Genomic DNA, 21,058 nt, shown 5'->3' with positions numbered 1-21,058 from the left:
GGCAGGCGTTCTCATGGGAATGCCTCAGTTTGGGCAGCCACCCCCCCGGCCCTCCCACCAAACGGGGCGAGCTGTCACTCAACATCGACAGCTCACCCCCTTTGGTGCGAGACCCGGAGCGACGGAGTGCCCGTTGCTAGCCGGGTCTCGCACATGTGCACGACGGAGCCGTCTCCATCGTGCGCATGCGCTGTGGGCCACCATCGACCCGGTTGTGAGTGCTCAGCGCTTGCGACCGGGTCTGAATCAGGCCCACTGTTGTCAAGGCTGTTAAGGTTGCTGCTAGTATTTCCTAACTGAGTCCTGAATACTGGACCACTGTTGCTGTGCTAATTTGGGAGATATTGTAGCCCACTCTGAAATTAATGGACAGATTTATCAAAGAATGAAAGTTGGAGTTTTGAAATGGTGACAGGTTTTGTTTCATTTTGGTTATACATGAAAGGGTTACTGCTGGAGAAATACTCGGCATCGGCTTGTAATATCTTCTCTCCCAGGTTGGATCCATCCATACTGTAAAATAGTTATGGAGGTGGCCAGTATGGTAGAGTCAGAGAACCTACTAGACCACAGGTTCTCAAACTTGGTCCTCAGGACCCCAAACAGTGCATGTTTTGCAGGTCTCCTCACAGCATCACTAGTGAAATAAATATCTTCACCTTTGGATCTTTTAAAATGTGTCAGTGAGTAATGACTACACCTGTGCACCTGATAGGTGACCTGGAAAATGTGACCTGTGTGGGGTCCTGAGGACTGAGTTTGAGAACCACTGTACTAGACTAAAGAGCTCGCTATTCTGCCTGCTCTCTGTAGTGCAAACCATACCACAGGGAAAACTAATTTTCTTTATAAATTCAAAAAGCATTATGTAATAACTTATTTCCCCCAGAAGAATGGGGATACAGAGGGACTATATATATATTTTTTTATAATAATACATAATGCACAAGATTGTAGTAGAAATAAAAACAAAGGTACTGACAAATTCTCCTTAATGTAGTATTGATTATACCAATGAACCACAATTAGCACTTTGGTCAGCTTTGGCTATGTTTCCATACAGTACAAGATTAAACACTCTACAGTTAACCATTTAGGTGCTAGCTATAAACAAATAAGGACATATTATATGTCAATTTTATTTTTTATTGAGCTGTTAGTGTTGAAATTGTTTGACTATAGGCTTTAAATTGGACATGTGAGAAATACAAAATATTCTACGACCTTGTTACTTTTTAGGTTAACCTTGGAGAACACAAAATGACCGCTGCTAGGTGTCTTGAGTGGCAAGTTGAGCACGAACAAAGAGAGGTGCCTTTCTGATTAATACTGTAGATACATACTGTACCTTCCAAGGCAGAGAGTTGGTTATCAGCTGGGGGTACAGAAAATAATAGACATTCTATCTCACACGCACCATGTTCCCAGCTGAATGAGCACGGCTCTTTGTTCAAAGTGACAGTTTGCAATCCTCTCTGCTCTAACAGGCCCTTTTCTTTGCAGTCTCCTGTGCATGATGTAATTTGGTGATTGGGACGTGCAAACCAGCATCCCATTGGTCTTTCCTCCAGCTGTCATCGTGCTAAAGTCCTTGACAAGTGCACTCTTCTCATTCTCCTGACAGCACTAGATACAGTGATCTGATCAGGGAGACATCCAGGGAGAAAGCAGAAATATTTTCCAAAGCTCTGCATACAGGAAGGTGTTACTATATAATGCGGAGCATTGCAGAGCGTCGACTTCCAATAACCCATCGCTAGTAATAACCACATATTGATAACCAGTTAAGCAATTAGCTAGTATGGATACACTTTATCAGAACAAAATTCTGAAGTTGAACTGTTACAGAGAGTACATATTCTTATTCAATACTAGTATATCACAATTTATTTGTCCTGCCAGCTTATGTTATCAGAAACACAGAAAATGTTATTTACATAAATTCAGACTGCAGCAAAAGGCATGTGATGATATCATCACTGTTTTTGTGGAAATTCACCTATTTATATTGGCAGCAGTGGCGTACCTTCATCTCAGTTGCCCGGAGGCAAGATAAATGTTGGTGCCCCCCACCCCACCTCCCCCCCCAAAAGTGCTACTGGAAAAACAAATAATAATAATAAAAAAGACTATCTGCTTATATATATATATATATATATATATATATATTATATATATATATATATATATATAAAATTACATGTGGTCACCACCCACAGGCTATACGAGCGTGCTTTTTGATGGCCGCGATGGTCGAGACCATCGCGACCATCGAAATTGAGAGCCGGAGCCTGCGGTTGAGGTTTTCAACCGCAAGCTCCGGAGTGATTTTGGCTCTATCAGAGCCAAAATCACTCCCACTGACATCACTAGTGATGTCAGTGGGTCAGCTTCTGACGGGAGGCGTTCCCGTGGGAACGCCCCCGTCAGGGAGGCACGCCCCCGGCACGCCCACCAAAGGGGGCGTGCTGTCAATCAACATTGACAGCACGCCCCCTTTGATCGGACACAACGAGCGAAGGACTTTCCTTCGCTCGTCGCGTCTGGCGCATGCGCACGACGGAGCTCCCTCCATCGTGCGCATGCTCAGTGCATAACATCGACCCACTTGCGAGCGGACAGCCGCTCGCGAGTGGGTCTGAATCAGGCCCTAAGTCTCAAGAGTCCAGTCTCACCCTGTTAGACTTTAGGGCATTAGTTGCTGTTGGACAAACGATTTGTTGCTCCAAGGGTAAATGCCACTCAATTATTGATGGTAGGGACTCTATTCATAAGAACCTGTATGTTTAAATAGCTATCTTCTCTAAACAATCCTAAACTATAAGGACAATTGAAGGTGGATTATAATACCAGAGAGTGGTTCATAGGGTAAGATAAACCTAGACCAATTCCACCCCTTCACATTTAATTATCTACTCTTTCAGGGGTATTCAATATGGGAGCGATAACATCGCATTTAATAAAGAACTGTGTCAAAAAAAGTTTTTTTAAAAAATGGGGACACCCCAAAAAATGAATTTAAAAATTGGGGTGAAAAAAAGAAAATGGGAAAAAATTGTTTAAAAATAGGGAAATAGGTTCAGGGCTATTTTGAAGAATAGAATTATAGCGGCAGGTGCACAAATGCAGAATTTTTAAAAACTTACTTTAGGGACTTAAAAATATGCTAGTACCCATTTTCATGTACCCCAAATTTGATGGGACCACTTAAAAAAACGAAAAAAATAACCTAAGTGCTTTTCTGCATCACTTCTTCAATGTCGGGAAAAAAACACCTGCTGCGGCTATTTAAATCCCCAACTTTCAATTAAAGGCTAAAACGGGGGTACCCATACCTCCCAACATGACCCTCTCCAGGAGGGACACAATGGTCTGGTCTTGGACTTCCCTGGTAATTTATGATTGGTGGCTGCTCCAGGGGTGGAGCTGCAGTACAGTCCAAAATGCAAATAGGGGAGTCACACCAACTGCCAGTGAGTCCCAGCAAGTGATGTTTGGCAGTGTGTGAAATGACAGTTGGTGCGACTCCTCTATTTGAATTTTGGACTGTGCTGCAGCCCCACCTCTTACCAGGGAAGTCCAGGACCGGAGCATTGTGTCCCTCCTGGAGCAGGTCATGTTGGGAGGTATGGGTACCCATAGTGTTCCCCCATGTTTTTAGAACTTTAGGGGGGCCTTACAATTTTTTTAAGGAAAAATTTGTAACTTTACGCAAATCCAACTTCGGAGTTTCCTGTTTTCGTTAATTTTATATTGAATACGGGGATAAGCGGGAGCGCACCCGATACTTTAACGCAGGTAAAAACACCGATATGAAATGTTAACTTTGACAGTGAAGTTAACGTTTCATATTGAATACCCCTGTTTGTGTAGTAATTTCCCCTTCCTCTCCAATATTAGGCGATGTGACAAAGCCACTCAGCTCCCAACTGTCATGTTACAGGCTGTGTTTCAAAAATGACAGTTGGGAGCTGATTGGCTGGTCGTTTATCACTCTGCACTTTATCACTTTCCAGAGCTTCATACATCTGCCCCAGTATGATAAGAGATCAATCCCTCTTTGGCTAAGTACTGTACAGCCATGCAGCACTGTGATGCTACAATAACACAGTAACAGGCTTGGGCACATGCAGACACTTTAATAGGGTCAAGTAAACAAGTCTTGCACCTGTAGTCTAGACAGCCTGACCTTTAAGTTTGGTGAATATCATTCACTCAGACAAGTGATGTTTATTCAGACTTATGAGTCATGCACATAAACTTAAGATACAATTTGTAGCATTTAACCATTTAACTGCATGTCAGCACTATTTAAATGTGATGTATAAGGATTAACCCATGGTGGCATCTGTAGAAGGTGCAGAAAACGTTGTATCTCCTGATGGGGGGATGTGGTAGAAACTGAAAGCAGGATAGAAGCACTTGTGTGTCTGTTATTGTACCCAAATGTAAAAATAAGATCCTACACTGTGGGATAAGATATTTAAATAAGCTTCAGTTAATAAAGAGGTCACATTTATGGTGTCAGGCTACAATTAGCAGGGAGGAGTACAGCATTCTTCTTCCAGCAAGAGCATTTAATTTTTATGGGTACAATGAGATTAGAGCATGAACTACAGTGGGGCTCCTTCTATACCAAGCATATGCACTTTATACTTTGAAGCACATTTGAAGACAAGTTCTACAAATAAAACAGAAAATTCTACTAATGTAATAAAAATATTCAAATATATGAATGTGTAATAAAGACAGTTCCACTATTCTCTCACTGTAATGCAATATGTAAGACACACATGAGCTGTGATTTAAGCAAAACATTTAAAGGTTGAAATGAATTAAGATTGATAAGAAGAAAGACTTTGTGACCTTTATTATTATTATTTCTTACATATAGTTACATCATCTCCATCAGGGATGTATGCACATATTTTCCACTATGTGAACCAAGAAGCATATTTAGAAGTATTTGTTGCCACTTATGGTCCATGTGTAGACAAATCTGAAGTAATAGGAGCAAGGCCAAATGTCGGTAGACTGAGCATCTAACGATTAACTAAAATAATAGCATCTACAGACTAATGATAAATGACTACTGTGAAACTGGTGCAGGAAGACTCTGTGATATCAAATGCACCTCTGTATTAAATAGCGTTTATAAATCTAGAGTATTAATTTAAATGCCCAATGCCCTGTTCGGTCACTGTGGCTGATGAGAAGATGGAAAAAGCCATTTGAACAGTTCAAAAGTTTCTTATGTTTTCAATATACTGTTATATACTGAAATCCTTATTTAGGGGCCTATTCATCATCACTTATTTTTCACAAAAGCATGTGAAAATTAACATTTTCACATACTTTTGTGAAAAGTGTCTGGGCCATTCATCAAGTTCTGAAAAAACATTTTTTTTCGGAACTTGATGGTATTACTGAACGCCACTTTCAGGTGGCGTTCAACCCCCGATAACCTTTACTGTTTACATGGCCCCCGATAACCTTTACAGGATGCTGTTTACATGGCCCCACAATAACCTTTACAGGCTGCTGTTTACATGGCCCCACAATAACCTTTACAGGCTGCTGTTTACATGGCCCCACAATAACCTTTACAGGCTGCTGTTTACATGGTAGCTTGTGAAGATTAACATGGCAGCCACAGCAGAGGGATCTATTCAGATCCCTTTCTGTTGTGTCTGCACTGCAGACATGTGACACGGGTCACTGAAAAAAGACAGGTGAGCTGGGCTAAGGATAAGGAGGGGGGGCGGACATCCGCGGGGAGGGGGGGTGGGACACATGGGTGGGTGGGGGGGGGAACAGAACCGGCCCTAGCCCATTTGGTGCCCTAGGTGGCCCTCCTCAGTGGGTGCTGTCAACATTTTAAGACCCATCTCTTTTTTCATAAGGACATGTCCTGATGAAAAAACAATGGGTCTTGAAACATCAACAGAACCTACGTGATCTGTGACAATATATCACTGTTACAACTACTGAGGAGTGCCGCCTGTTTTTTTCCTGAGGGGCTGTTCAGCTTGGTATAGGAATTTGTTTATTATCCTAGGAGGGCACCCTCAAGATTACAAGTAAAGTTATCCAGAGTGCCGGGCTGAATGTATATATGTGTATACATATATATATATATATATATATATATAGATGACCAAATAAGCAGCGGCACTTGGGGACTTATACAAAAAGTCAAAATTATATATTCATGTGACAACAACGTTTCGGGACCAATGTGTCCCTTTGTCAAGGCATGCCTTGACAAAGAGACACATTGGTCCCAAAATGTTAGTGTCACATGAATATATATTCTTGACTTGCTGCGAGTTCAAACCATAATTATCACATGTGATAAGTATGTTTTGATGAATAGGCCCCTCAAGCTTTTCAAAACAAAAATGTACAGTAAGTACATGAGGGGGTAACAAGTCTACTGTAGCTACTTAATGTCTCTGCTGTAACTATTTTGTTTTCAGTTACTAAGATTTTTTGCAAAAGATTAATGGCAAATAAAAGTAATATAAAAAGATGTGTTTTTGATGTAGCCAAGACTCTAAACCATGTTCTACAAATTGTTATTTATCAAGATTTCTTGTTTATCCACCAATATCATTAAACCAGAGAGTTGCTTTTGTTTTGCCCATTTTAATTTATGGTCCTGAAGATGCCAACTGTCGTTGTGGCAGCGGCTGAAGTTGCACTTGGCTACGCACGCAGATACAAAGCCATCGCAGAGTGAGTGATGAGACGTCAGCGCTTGCTGGTGGTGATGGGGGAGTGGTTGGAGAAACGCAGGCGTGCCTGTCCGTTTCAGCGCCGTTACATGGGTGTGCATAAATTAGCCATTGCGACAGCATACGCAGCTTGAGTACTCACTGTGTGCGACGAGACTTGCAATTTAGACAGGGCAGACCTGTCGATGTTAACGAAGTATACGCAGAACTGCAAGATCTTACGGATGTGAGAAAGTGGTAGTGTGCATCTCTATGCTGGTTGACGGGTTGCAAACATTAGAAGATTTACGCAGAAGAACTGCGTGCATAATCGCAGCTGCGATCGCAATAGCAATCCGTAATGAATCAGGCCTTAAGATCAACATAATATGTGATGAAAGCACGTGATCTCACTATATACCACTGCAGGAACAGTATAGAAAAGTATATAGATCTAGTTGGTTTTCTGACTGGCTTACCATCTAACCACAGTTGGCAGGTCTGTCCAGGAAGCTAGGCTTACTGTCACCTGGGGCAAAGACTGAGCTTGGCGCCTCCCTCTAGTAGATAGTAATCACCCTCTACCTATAGTGTCAGTGGGCTTTCTTGTCAGTCATTTGCATCATACAAATCATGGCTATGGAGAACTGGCCACACTGTACATCAAGCATGTCGCACCTCCCATCTACCTCCTCCTGACTCCCTTCATAATACTGTGCACACCGTGGTCAGTGTGTCAGCACAGACAAAACAGTGACAGCACAAACAAACTGAGCCTGCATCTGCACTGTGAAGCAGAACAGAGCCAAGGTGGCACTGAAGGGTGATGATGATTGATCATCGCCCTTCATTTGAAATTATTACCCGGCTGCAGCTCCCAAATGTCTGCCACCTAGGGCACATGCCCTATCTGCCCTAGATGAATCCCTGGGTCTGTCAACACAAGAGCACAACAGCAAGACCGGTGCTACTAAGGGGCGCCATTGAGGTGACTGAGGTCGCCAGCACAAAAATTAAAGGACATCCTTTTGCTACTTAGTACTTGCAACAGAAATGGATTATATAGACAGTTGCTGCTTGTACTTTTCCCCTGCTCTTCTATTCATGTATAACCAGGGGTTACAGTGGGCCGGAACGGGGCGGAACTGCGTTCCCTCACTTCTATTTGGAGACGGAACCAGTTCTGCCTCCTCCGACCCACCTCAACCCGGCGCCGCAAGGAGGCTCCACTTGCCAGGTGCCCGCTTAGATTTTGTTACCAGTGGGCACCAAGCTACCTCCCCGTAGCGCCAGCCAGAGGCTGGTGCTAACTCTTGAGCTCCAGCTTCCGGCTCCTTACACGGGCACTATGGGAGATATGTCATGACGTCTCTCCCATAGTTGAGCGGAGCAGCCAGGCGGACTGGAGGCAGCGGACAAAGGAGCGGGGCTTAAGATACGGTAAGTATTGTTTTTTTTTTTGTGTAAGCGGCCTCATATTGGGGGCATAAATTGTGGGGGAACTACTACTACTTATTTTTTTTTATTATTATTTTTTAATTATTATTTTATTATTATTTTTTATTATTTGACCTTACACATCTGGTTGTGCTTATATAATTTGTATAATTTTTTTTATATATATATCTTTATATAATTAATGTGACTATACACTCACTATTGACATAAAAAACAGCTGAATAAATGCAGGCTAACAAGGAAGGGTTATCCAAGTATACGGTAATCCTTAATTAACAACCACCAGGACTTGAATCCCTGCTATTTATTTCGATATGACATGAGGAGGAGCAACTAACTTGAAAAAGGTCACAGAGTGACCGAAACGCGTTGTTGCTCCAAGCTTAAAACACTCTAGTCATCTTCCCTCCGGTCTATGTGGCTTTGGATAACCCGGACCCAGCAGTATAGGTGTCTAAAGTCATTCAGCGCCTCTGGAGAAAGGTCAGGATTCAGCAGTGGCGGTACACTGCAGCCCTCACCCGCCTGCCGATAGACGTCCAGATATACTACCTAAAAGACATTACTGAGCACAGAGACAGGTGGTTGAGACCTGTAGGGAGGATGCTCCTAACCCCAATAGAGACCCTTAAGTGAGAACCCGGGACTCTCGGTGCCGTGCTCCGGAGGTAACTCACTGGCTTATATAGCCTAAATTCAAATACTTTCAATGTATGTGTGCGCAATTTTTTCAGCACTATAAACATCTGAAATATTATTGACAATATCTTGCTGTGACAGAATATCACAGATAGTGCTTTGCAAAGCTGCTACAATTACAGTATATACTGCTATGTATTTATTTCTGGCTATTTTGATACAAATGTTGTTTCTTGATTGAGATACATATAAGTGAACCCATATGAGTTTGTTTTTTTAAATAACTTACTTCTGTTTTATTTGCACTGTACTCTAATGTATTTGCTATAATTTCATAGGGGGCACTACTACTGGGGGCATTTACTTGGGGGCACTACTACTGGGGGCATTTACTCGGGGGCATTACTATTGGGAGCATTACTACAGGGGGCATTAGTATTGGCACTACTACAGGGGGCACTACTACAGGGGGCATTACTACTGGGGGCAATACTTCTACAGGGGGCATTACTACTGGGGACACTGCATAAGAGGCATTACCACTGCGGGCACTGCATAAATGGCACTACCACTCCTGGGGGCACTGAATAAGGGACACTACCACTGTGGGCACTGCATAAGTGGCACTACCACTACTGGGGGCACTGCATAAGAGGCATTACCACTGTGGGCACTGCATAAATGGCACTACCACTACTAGGGGAACTGCATAAGGGGCACCACCACTACTGTGGGCACTGAATAAAGGGCACTACCACTACTGTGGGCACTGCATAAGGGGCACCACTACAATGGGCATTGCATAAGGGGCACTACTGCTGTGGGGATTATGTGTAAGGGGCACTACTGTTGTGGACATTGTGTATGAGGGGCACAAATGTGGGCGTTGTGTAAAAGGGGCACTACTGTGTGTTATACATGAATAAGGGACACTATGTGGTGTAATGTGAATCAAGATTGTGCTACTGTGTGGCGTAATTTGAATTGGGAATACTATTGTATGACCACGCCCCTTTCTATTAAGACCATGCCCCTTTTTTGAGCGCTGTCCCTTTTTTTTTAAACGCTGAGGGAAAGGGGGGATGAGTTCCACCACTTCTCTAGGACCACTTTAAGCACTGTGTATAACGTGCCTGGCTGGTTCAGCATTGCAGGCAGGTAGCAGTGTCCGTCCTCTTTCCCTCACCCTCTCTTTGAAAGTACACATTTGTGGTATATTCAGCCCAAACTACAGTTAGACACTTTCTGGGGCAGCTCACAAATAATGTGGGATAGTATTATTACAGAAGTTACATTGAATATCGGATAGATCATAAGCTCATGATCAATCTAATATTCAGTATGAACTATGATGCTGATGCAGTGTTGAATGTACAACTGTTTGGCATCACACCAGTCTGGATGCTGACCCTCCTATTCCCGGCGCCGAAATCCTGACGCTGGTCAGAAGCCCGGCGCCCGCATCCCTGCCATTGGGATACCAAAGTTAAGTATCGGGGGGTTAGGTTTAGGGTTGTGTGAAATACACTGTTTATGCTCCGAAAAATATGAGATATGGTAAGAACTTACCTTTGTTATCTCTATTTCTACGAAGTCCATAGGGTTCCACAGGATACCTTGGGGGTATAGGTGATGACGTCAGGCATCGGGCACCATAGAGTTAAGTTTTCAGCCTCCCAGGATGCACTAGGGTCCCCCTCCTATACCCCGCCCCCGAGCCAAGGAATCTCAGTTATGTACCAAGCCATAGGCTGGAGGAGGAGAAGGAAGAGAGAGAAAAAAGATCTGGACACACACAAGAATCACATTCTCACCAGAGGGAGACGGAAAAACCAGTGACCAGAGCAAAGCCCATCTGCAGCACAGGTGCGACAGGGCGGGAGTCCTGTGGAACCCTATGGACTTCGTAGAAATAGAGATAACAAAGGTAAGTTCTTACCATATCTCATATTTTCTACTTCAGGGTCCATAGGGTATCCACAGGATACCTTGGGGATGTCCCAAAGCAGTATCCTTTAAGGGTGGGGACGCTCCTGTGCTGAAAGGAGAATCAGCCGCCCGAAGGAAGCATCCTGAGAGGCAAAGGTGTCAAATGCGTAATACCTCACAAAGGTATGGACAGAAGACCACGTGGCCGCTTTGCAGATCTGGACTGCAGAAGCATCCCGTCGAGCTGCCCACGAAGGACCCACAGACCTAGTGGAATGAGCCCTCACAGAAGGTGGAACCGGCAGGCCTTCATGAAGATAAGCTTCTGAAATCGCCATATGGATCCAAGCTGCCAAAGTCTGCTTTGAAGCAGGCCAACCCTTTTTACGGAAGCCATAGAGGACAAACAAGGCGTCCGACTTCCTAAATGAAGAAGTGCGGACAACATAAGTTCTTAAGACCCGCACAACATCCAAAGTGGCCTCACCCACTGAAAGGCCAGGTGAGTTAAAAGCCGGCACAACGATTTCTTCGTTAATATGAAACCGGGAAACAACTTTGGGAAGAAATTGAGGACGAGTGCACAGCACTGCCCTGTTCCCATGAAAAATCAAGAAAGGGGGTCTACAAGAGAGAGCCCCTAAATCAGAAACATGTCTGGCCGAAGCTATGGCCAGAAGGAAAACAGTCTTAGCTGTTAGCCATTTAAGATCCACTGAGCCCAGTGGTTCAAACGGCGGGCCCTGGAGAGCCCTCAGGACCACAGCCAAGTCCCAAGGCGCCACAAGTGGAACAAAAGCCGGCTGAATTCGCAGAACACCTTGTATAAAGGTGCGCACATCAGGGATAGTAGCAATCCTACGATGGAACCAGACAGACAGACAGGGCAGAAACCTGCACCTTCAAAGAAGCAAGGCGAAACCCATGGTCCAGTTCCGCTTGTAGGAAGGCTAGCACTCTAGACAGACGAAATTCCCGAGGTGCATAACCTCTCGGTCGACACCACTGGAAGAACATATGCCACACACGATGGTATATTCTCGCGGAAGATGGTTTCCGAGCTCTTAGCATGGTTCGCACTACAGGGGTGGAAAACCCCCTGGACCTTAACATGGCCGTCTCAACAGCCACGCCGTCAAAGACAGCCGAGTCAGGTCCGGGTGAAGACAGGGACCCTGTGACAGAAGGTCCGGTCGTAGCGGCAACCGCAGAGGATTGTCCACGGACAGACCCTGAAGGTCTGAGAACCAGTGCCGTCTGGGCCATGCAAGAGCTATCAACAGAAGCGTCCCTCCTTCCTGTTTGAATTTCCGGATTACCCACAGAAGAAGGGAAAACGGAGGAAACAGATAAGCGAACCGGAACATCCACTGGACGGACAGAGCATCTACCAGAGACGCCTTTTCGTCTCTTGTGCGAGACCCGTACACCGGCAACTTGTTGTTGTGCCGGAACGCCATGAGGTCGATCTCTGGAAGACCCCACCTGTCCACCACCAGTTGAAAAATGTCCCGTTGCAGGGACCATTCCCCCGGATGAACGTCCTGGCGACTGAGAAAGTCCGCCTCCCAGTTTAGCAGTCCCGGGATGAATACTGCTGATATGGCCGGGAGATTGCACTCCGCCCATACCAGGATTCGGGACACCTCTACGAGAGCCGCCCGACTTCGGGTTCCTCCCTGCCGATTTATGTAGGCTACGGTGGTAGCGTTGTCTGACTGGACCTGCACTGGGTGACCTTGGAGAACCCGATGTGCCTGCTGGAGAGCATTGAACACCGCGCGGAGCTCCAAAATGTTTATTGGAAGCTCTGTTTCAGTCCACCTGCTCTGGAACAAGTGTGGACCTGAGACTGCTCCCCAGCCCCGAAGACTGGCGCCCGTTGTCAACAGGACCCAATTCGCCACCCAGAATGGACGACCCTTGTTGAGATGGGTCGTCTGCAACCACCAGGCTAGGTACAGGCGAACCTCCGGAGTGAGCACCATCGTCTGGGATTTTAGAGTCTGAGGCAGTCCATTCCATTTGGACAGGATCAGGTGCTGCAGAGGTCTGGAGTGAAACTGGGCATATTCCACCATGTCGAATACCAACACCATGGAGCCCAGTAACCTCATCACCGAGTGCAGAGACACCCGACAGCTCTGCAGACTACTGCGCACCCTCAACTGCAAGGCAGAGATCTTTTCCCCCGTCACAAAGATCCTTTGCTGTCCGGAGTCCAATAAGGCTCCGAGGTGCAGAATCCGCTGAGACGGGATCAGGGTGGACTTCTGCCAGTTTATTAACCAGCCGTGCCGTTGCAGTACCGCAATGGTCAGGTCCAAGTGGCGTAGAAGGAGCTCTGGAGATCCTGCCACCAAGAGAAGGTAGTCCAAGTACGTTAACATGCGGACTCCCTGCAGCCGCAGGGAAGCCGCCATGACCGCCATCACCTTGGTGAAAACACGTGGTGCTGTCGCCAGGCCAAAAGGTAACGCCCGGAACTGAAAGTGGTCGTTGTGGATTGCAAACCTGAGGAACTGTTGATGGCGTAAAAGAATAGGGACATGCAGGCAAACGTCCTGTATGTCCAACGACACCATGTAGTCCCCAGGTTCCAGCGCCAGAATGATGGACCGTAGGGTTTCCATCCGAAACTTCGGCACCCGCAAAGACTTGTTGAGAGCTTTGAGGTTGAGTATCGGACGATACGACCCATTGGGTTTCTGCACCAAAAAGAGATTGAAATAGAGACCCTGGCCCCTCTGGGAGAATGGAACAGGCACTATAACTCCAGCCTGGAGCATAGTGTGCAAGACCTTCTGCAGTTCCAAGGCTTTGTTCCGGTCTGATGGCAGACCGGTGGTGAAGAATCGAGATGGGGGTCTGTGCCGGAAGGAGAGGGCGTACCCGTGAGAAACCACCTTGAGAACCCAAGTGTCTGTCGTGGTGGCTGACCAACACCGGGCGAACTGCAGCAGGCGGCCTCCCACTTTGGGATCCCCCAAAGGGAGGCCCGGACCGTCAGGCCGCAGGCTTGTCATCTGGCTTAGGGGCCGGACGTCTGGTATTCCAGGCCTGCTTCCGGGGCTTGGCCGATTTTTTGGGGCCAGCCTGTCGGAGAAAGGACTGTTCTTTACGGGAGACATGCCGATTTGGCTGCCGCCAGTGTGGCTACAATTTTGTCCAGGTCCGGACCAAATAGAACTTCTCCATTAAAAGGCAACACTTCCAAGCCCTTTTTGGAATCAGCGTCTGCCTTCCAAGAATGCAACCATAAGGTGCGACGAGCAGCTACAGCTGCCAAAGAAATCCGAGATGCCAGGGTACTGATATCCAAGGCCGCTTCGTTGATATAAGTGGCTGAATCCCGGAGATTGCCGATCAACTCCGTCTGTTCAGCCGAACAGTCGGAATCGAAGGACGCCTCCAAAGTGTCAGCCCAGCGCTCCATAGCTCTGGCAACCCAACAAATGGCCATAGCCGGCCTAGCTGCCCCCCCCCCGCAAGGGAATAAACTGACTTTAGGCAGATCTCCACCTTGCGGTCCGTAACATCCTTTAGGGAAGACATGGATGGCATGGGTAATGTGGCACTATGGACTAGGTATGTCACATGAGAATCCACCTGTGGAGGGGATTCCCACTTAGAAAAATAATTATCCGCGAACGCATAAGCCACCGCCAAACGCCTCTGCGGCTGGTACCGTTTGCCAGGCTGTTTCCACGCCTCCTCTAAATGGTCCACCAATTGACCCGAAAGAGGAAACACTGTGGCGTCACCCTTAATATCCTTAAAAAAGGCATATTTAGATTTGGACACCGGAGGATCTTCGTCCTCAATCACCAAAGCTGTGCGGACTGCCCGAATAAGTCCAGGAATATACACCTTGGACCTAGCATCCGCCTCCGTAGTACGGAGAGGTTCCTGGTCCGAAAGATCCAGAATCTCCCCATCATCAGACGTCACGTCGTCATCCTCATAAGGAGCAGACAGAGACGCCACCAGCCGCTTATGTGGCCGCAACACAGACTCCCCTTGTAACACATCCGACAAGTGCTGTACAGAACTAGTCAGGGAATTAACCCACGCAGGATCCTGAGAGACCTGGGGAGGGGAAATAGGGAGACTGTGGGGTACCAACAATTGCCTCGGGAAACCCTGCATGGGTGACGACACCACTGATTGCTGAGACAATCCCATCTGTGAGAACGCAGGCTGCGGAGCTAACTGGCCCACCAGGGTTGTAAGCGCTTTGGCGAAACAAGCCCAGGGCGGCTCCTGTACCGGTGCTGTGACAGTAATTGGCCGCGCCAATAAATAACACTGCCGGCATAGCCCCTCCGAGCTACCCTCCACCTCCGCTATAAGTACTCTACACATAGTACACTGAAGCTGGAGAGGAAAGTCACTCTCAGACATGATGGTAAGTATGTGACCCCTCTCACCAATACTTGTTAGTATAGCGAGAGACCACCCTGCAAGCACCGCACCGCTTTAGCAGAAAGAACAGGGACAGTGATAAGGCTGACAGTAAGAAATTAAAAGTACAGGCAGCAGCGCTAGCACAGTCACATACAATGCACAGAAAAATAAATTCTGCACTATCAGCACTGATACTCAACTACACAGACACAGAGTCTGGTAGGACACAGCGCTGCATACACAGACCTGACCAAGCGGAGGAGAGGTATGCGGGGGGACCCAGACCACGATGCCTCCGATCTTAGGCTTCCAGCAGCGTTCAGCATGCGTTACTGAAGATGGCCACCGAGGAGCATAGAGGAGGCTGGCCTGGGGGAGGAGCGCTGCCACTGGACCAGTCGGCGTGTGCAGAGAGGGCTGTGTGCAGCGGGGTAGGCGCCGGCTGTGAGACAGGGAAGGCGCGCTCCCCTGGCATGCATTTAACCCCTGAGATGCCGCAGAGCTACCGCTCTGCCGCGGTCCGCTGTCCCAGGGGGGTAGTGGAAGCGCAGGTTAATACCTGGCTCCACGCTGCAGCCAGTCCCCAGGGAGCCCCCTGCCTGGGGACTTTGGACCATGTTCAGCACGGTCCCACCACGGGACCCCTGCTGCTTACCTGTTGTCCCCCTTAGATCCGGCCATGGCCCAAAACATCTGGGGTCACCGCTAGCTGTGACCCCAGATGCTTACCAGCATCCCCGGATCGGTACCGGCGTTCTGGTACCGGCGGGGTGTAGGGAAGACAGCATGGACGTCAGTATTGACTGTCCATGCTGTACTTCCAGATGTGCAGCCACAGCTGCAATGAAGAAAACTTCAGGGGCTCTTCTAAGCCCCCCTCTAGCAGGTGCATCTGACTCCAGCCGGGCACCAAACGAAACTGAGATGCCTTGGCTCGGGGGCGGGGTATAGGAGGGGGACCCTAGTGCATTCTGGGAGGCTGAAAACTTAACTCTATGGTGCCCGATGCCTGACGTCATCACCTATACCCCCAAGGTATCCTGTGGATACCCTATGGACCCTGAAGTAGAAATTAGCATTCGCAAAAGCGGCTGTGTACAGTCATGTGCACTTTGGACCCTTGCCGCCAAAGAGGTGGAACTGAGAGTGTGGGGGAGGAGGAGTGGGAAGGGATGGGGTGCTAGTCTGAAGCTATGCCTAGGATGTCAAGAAACTTTGCACCGGCCCTGCACAACAGACAGAACTTCTATAACTTGCTACAGGGGTAGGCAAAATCTGGCACACCAGCTGCTGTGAAAATAAACATCCCAGCAAGTCCTACCACAGTTATAGCATACCCTAACAGGAAAAATGTTGCAGGCTATGCTGGGATGTGTAATTCCGCAGCAGCTGGAGTGCCACACCTTGCCTACCTCTCACTTTCTAAATGATGTAATAAGAGTAAAGCAAGTTGGAAATTATGCCACTTGGCTTGATAAAACGGGTATAAATGATAACTTTAGTTAAAGAACAACTGTTTTTCCCTAATAACATTGTTTCATGTCTAGCTAATAGAACTACACAGGGCCCACAAAAACTGTTAATACATATCCCACTGAACTGCAGCAATTCCTTCTCAGAGCATAATAGGGGAATATTGAAATGGTTTTCTGTTCCACAAATAAAGCAACCCCAGCACTACACTAGATCTTACTAAGGGGTTCACCCCTGACCCTGGCACTTTGCTTGTGTGTGTACATTCAGTGTGTGCTACAACATTGTAATCCTCCACATGGTTGAACTGGAAAAATTAGTCATTTGCTGTCATTATCAAGGTGTGGTAGGTGATTTCTCCCAGCGGGTAAAGGATGTGAGAAGGTATAGGTTAAGTACAAAACAGTAAAAATACAAATAAAATAACCCTGAGGAAACCACATCACCACACAGCACAATATCTGCCAACTTAAACTTTGCTATAATCCATATGAATCTAGCCACGGTAATGAAGAGTTTATTTAGTGTGATGTCCAAAACCCAGCACAACACAGGGCTAGGGTGGCTTGGCATATCTGATACGCACACACTTTGTCCTCTGGGGACATTTTAAAAATGTATTTATTTTGCAACATGCCTGGCTAATCTAATATAGTCTGTAAAATCTTTAAATTATCTAACATACTCATTTATCTACTCACCTCTCGGTCCAGACCTGGAGCCACAGTATTAATGGCTCCCGTCTCGCTGTGAATCACAAACATGTCCTGGGAAGGGCTCTGCGGACTTTGCGCCATAATCCGGTACATAATTATTCCATTTGATGTGTTTATATCATCTGCATCATGTGCTGTTACTGTCATTACATAGGTGCCTGGGGGGATGGAAATATTATTTTATCAACTGTAACTGGAGAACATTGTACACAAAAACATGGAAAAGCTTTATACATTGTATAATTGCAGGTGCGGTGTTGGGGTCAGAACTTATTTATTTCCTACAAACCTAGGACATGTATGGCTCTACAGCTGTTGTGATATTACCGGCCCGACACTCTAGAGCTTGGACAGAAGAACCGTGGGTAGTCTGCTTCTGCTCTGCTTAGATAATGGGCAGCACAGACAGTGTAATGGTTAGCATTACTGCCCCACAGCACTGAGGTCATGGGTTCTATTCCCACAATGGACCTTACTGTGGAATTTGTATATTCTCCCAGTGCTTGTGTAGGTTTCCTCCCACACTAGTGTGAAAGTATGTGCATGTACCTGTGGTAGGGAAAATAGATTGTAAGCTCCACTGGGGCAGGGACTGATGTGAATGGACAAAGTATTCTCTGTGAAGTGCAGCAAAATATTGTGTGCTATATAAATAACTGATAACATAGTATATATTATTTATTTATTAACACCACCCATTCCTGGAAAGTACTAGTTACATCTTGCCATTCTGATCAGGTGGCTGAACATAATATTTTAACATTTATTTTTATCAGCTATGAAATGGGATTGACATTAACATTCCAGTAACTGTTTGTTTTTGCTAATAAACACTTTTGTATGTATTCTCCTTTGCTGGAAGCCACTATTTCATGCCAAATGTAATCTTTGAAAATGTGGTAACATTATTTGACTTAATCTAAAAAATATAGATGCACTCGGACATACTCGATTTGGATATATGCAATTAAAAAATTATCAGGTATCTTTGTATGGTCACAGAACCTGAAGGAGATATCTAATACTACAATGCACTGTGAGGAATGCAGGGCATCAGACCTTAACAATACATGTCACACTGTCATGTTGCAGTCCCTCACCTCTCCACTAATACTGTATATTCAAATCATGCATATTGTTGTAGTCATACACATCCGCAGACTGGATGTTGGGCATGACAGAGTAGCTTATTGCTGGATGCGATAGGCTGCCGCCAGCTGAATGGAGAACGCAGATGACGAGGGAGACATTGCTGGGCCTTGCCGGCAAGGTAGGTAATGCTGAATACCAATGACATATTTGTTTGTATCACTGCAATGGTAAACTAAATATACCGCTGGTGTTTTAGTTCTTATATGGGGCCCTTAGTGCCCACCTAGGAACTGATACTATTCTGCTTATTGATGCCGATGCTTCCATCGTGTACATATTGTACTGAATAAAGTTGTGTTGGTCTGGTGTTGGCCTGAGAGATCAAAGAACCCTGCTCCCTCACACACCAATCATTCACTGGGTCGCTAGCTTTTGTGCCCAGCATTCCATGTTTTTTTCTTGTCCCTACCCTGTCAGCCCCTCTTCCAGCCGTCTCCCTCTCTCCTCCCATCTCTATCTCTCCCCATCTTTGTTCCATTTTTCTCTCTTCCTGTATCCATCTCTTGCTCTAATCTTTATCCCCATCTTCTTCCCATCTCTCTCTCCCCCATCTTTCTCTTATCTCTCAATCTCCCTGCTTCTCCCATCTCTCTGCCTCTTCCTCCCATCTCTCTCTCCATCCCATCTCTCCTTCCCTTTCCCTCCCATCTTTTTGTCTCTCTCCCTAACTCGCTTTCTCCCTCTCTCTGAAACCCAAGACTTGGTCTCTATAGCCTCAAATCTACTATATCATAAAATTCAATTACCACAGTATATGGCATACTGTAGTTCCTCAGGCATACTGTAGTTCCTCAGTGTACATTAAAGCTACAATACATTCATTATATAATACAGCTTATATGCTAAAATATATGTGAAAGTCTTCCCACTGGGCTCAAAGCTTGTCGTTACCAATGGTATTGTGCAAGTGTCCATCTAATATGCATCGTTCATGTGATAGGGTAGTGAAAAACAGTGTATTTGCCTGTGTCCTGGATCCTGGGAATGTGCGTCACAGCAGAGGGATGAATTTGGCCTCTTGGGAGAATGATATCTCTGGTACCAGTGAGAGTAGAAGCGGAGAGGGGAAGAGGAGCTTCTACTGCATGTGCAAGACGGATGCGATAGCCCATTATTAAATAGATATTCTCCGATCAGCCATAACATTTAAACCACATACAGGTGAAGTGAATAACTTTGATTATCTTGTTACAATGCCACCTGTCAAGTGGTGGGATATATTAGGCACCAAGTGAACACTTGAAGTTGATGTGTTGGTAGCAGGAAAAATGGGCAAGCATAAGGATCTGAGCGACTTTGACAAGGGCCAAATTGCGATGGCTAGACTACTGGGTCACAACATCTCCAAAACACCAGCTCTTGTGCGCGGTATGCAGTGGTTAGCACCAAAAGTGGTCCAAGGAAGAACAACTGCTAAACTGGCAATAGGGTCATGGGTGCCCAAGGCTCATTGATGCATGTGGGGATCGAAGGATAGCCCATCTGGTCCTATCCTACAGATGAGCTACTATTGCAAAAATTGCTGAAAAAGTTAAATCCGGGTATGATAGAAAGGTGTCAGAACACAGAGTGCATCACAGCTTGCTGCATATGGCGCTGCATAGCCACAGACCTGTCAGAGTGCATATGCTTGCCCCCAGTCCATTGCCGAAAGCATCTACGATGGGCATGTGAGCTTCAGTACTGGAACATGAAGCAATGGAAGAAGGTGGCCTGGTCTAATAAATCACATTTTATTTTACATTGATGTGGACATCTGGATGCATGTGCACCATTACCCGGGAAAGAGATGGCACCAGGATACTCTATATGAAGAAAGAAGCCATTGGAAGCAGTGTGATGCTCTGGACAATGTTCTGATGTAAAACCTTGGGTCCTGGTATTCATGTGGATGTTTCTTTGACACGTGCCACCTACCAAAATAATGTTGCAGACCAAGTACATCCCTTCATGGCATTCCACGATGGCAGTGGCCTCTTTCAGCAGGATAATGCGCCCTTCCACATTGAAAAAAATTGTTCAGGAATGGTTTGAGGATCATGACAAAGAGTTCAAGGTGTTTACTTGGCCTCCAAATTCCCCAAATGTCAATCCGATTAAGCTTCTATGGGATGTGATGGAAAAACACATCCGAGCCATGGAGACACCATTTCGCAGCTTACAGGACTTAAAGGATCTGCTGCTAACGTCTTGGTGCCAGATACCACAGGACACCACAGATGTATTGTGTAGTCCATGCCTTGATGGGTCAGAGCTGTTTTGGCAACATAAGAGGGACCTACACAATATCAGGCAGGTGGTTTTAATGTTATGGCTGATTGATATATATCAGATAATTATTCACCTACTGTAATTGTGAAGGATATTAGGTCATTGAGTAATCCTTTACAAAGGCACAAGTGCAAGTGTAAGTATATGGGTGATGGAAAGCTGAGGTAAATTATTCATCAGTGTGTTAATTCTTATAATATACACAAACAATACATGTAGTTGTATGTAATTAAAACTGATGTGATGACATCAGAACTCACCATTTCCAGGAACATTTTATTTTTATGTTTACTAGTT

At 46.0% G+C, this 21,058-nt stretch overlaps 1 protein-coding gene across 1 annotated transcript in view; it reads right to left on the bottom strand.

Annotated features, from left to right (window-relative positions):
* The window catches only part of CDH4 (cadherin 4), a 799,140-nt gene that overhangs the window by 65,667 nt on the left and 712,415 nt on the right, over positions 1 to 21,058 (bottom strand). The window contains exon 7 of the mRNA XM_088482827.1: positions 17,324 to 17,496. Coding sequence (XP_088338953.1) covers positions 17,324 to 17,496 — 173 coding nt within the window. The remainder of the gene's footprint in view (positions 1 to 17,323; positions 17,497 to 21,058) is intronic.

Source organism: Taudactylus pleione, unplaced genomic scaffold (assembly GCF_031769625.1).
Source record: "Taudactylus pleione unplaced genomic scaffold, aTauple2 ptg000018l, whole genome shotgun sequence".
NCBI lineage: Eukaryota > Metazoa > Chordata > Amphibia > Anura > Myobatrachidae > Taudactylus > Taudactylus pleione.
This window is presented reverse-complemented; position numbering and strand designations above follow the sequence as displayed.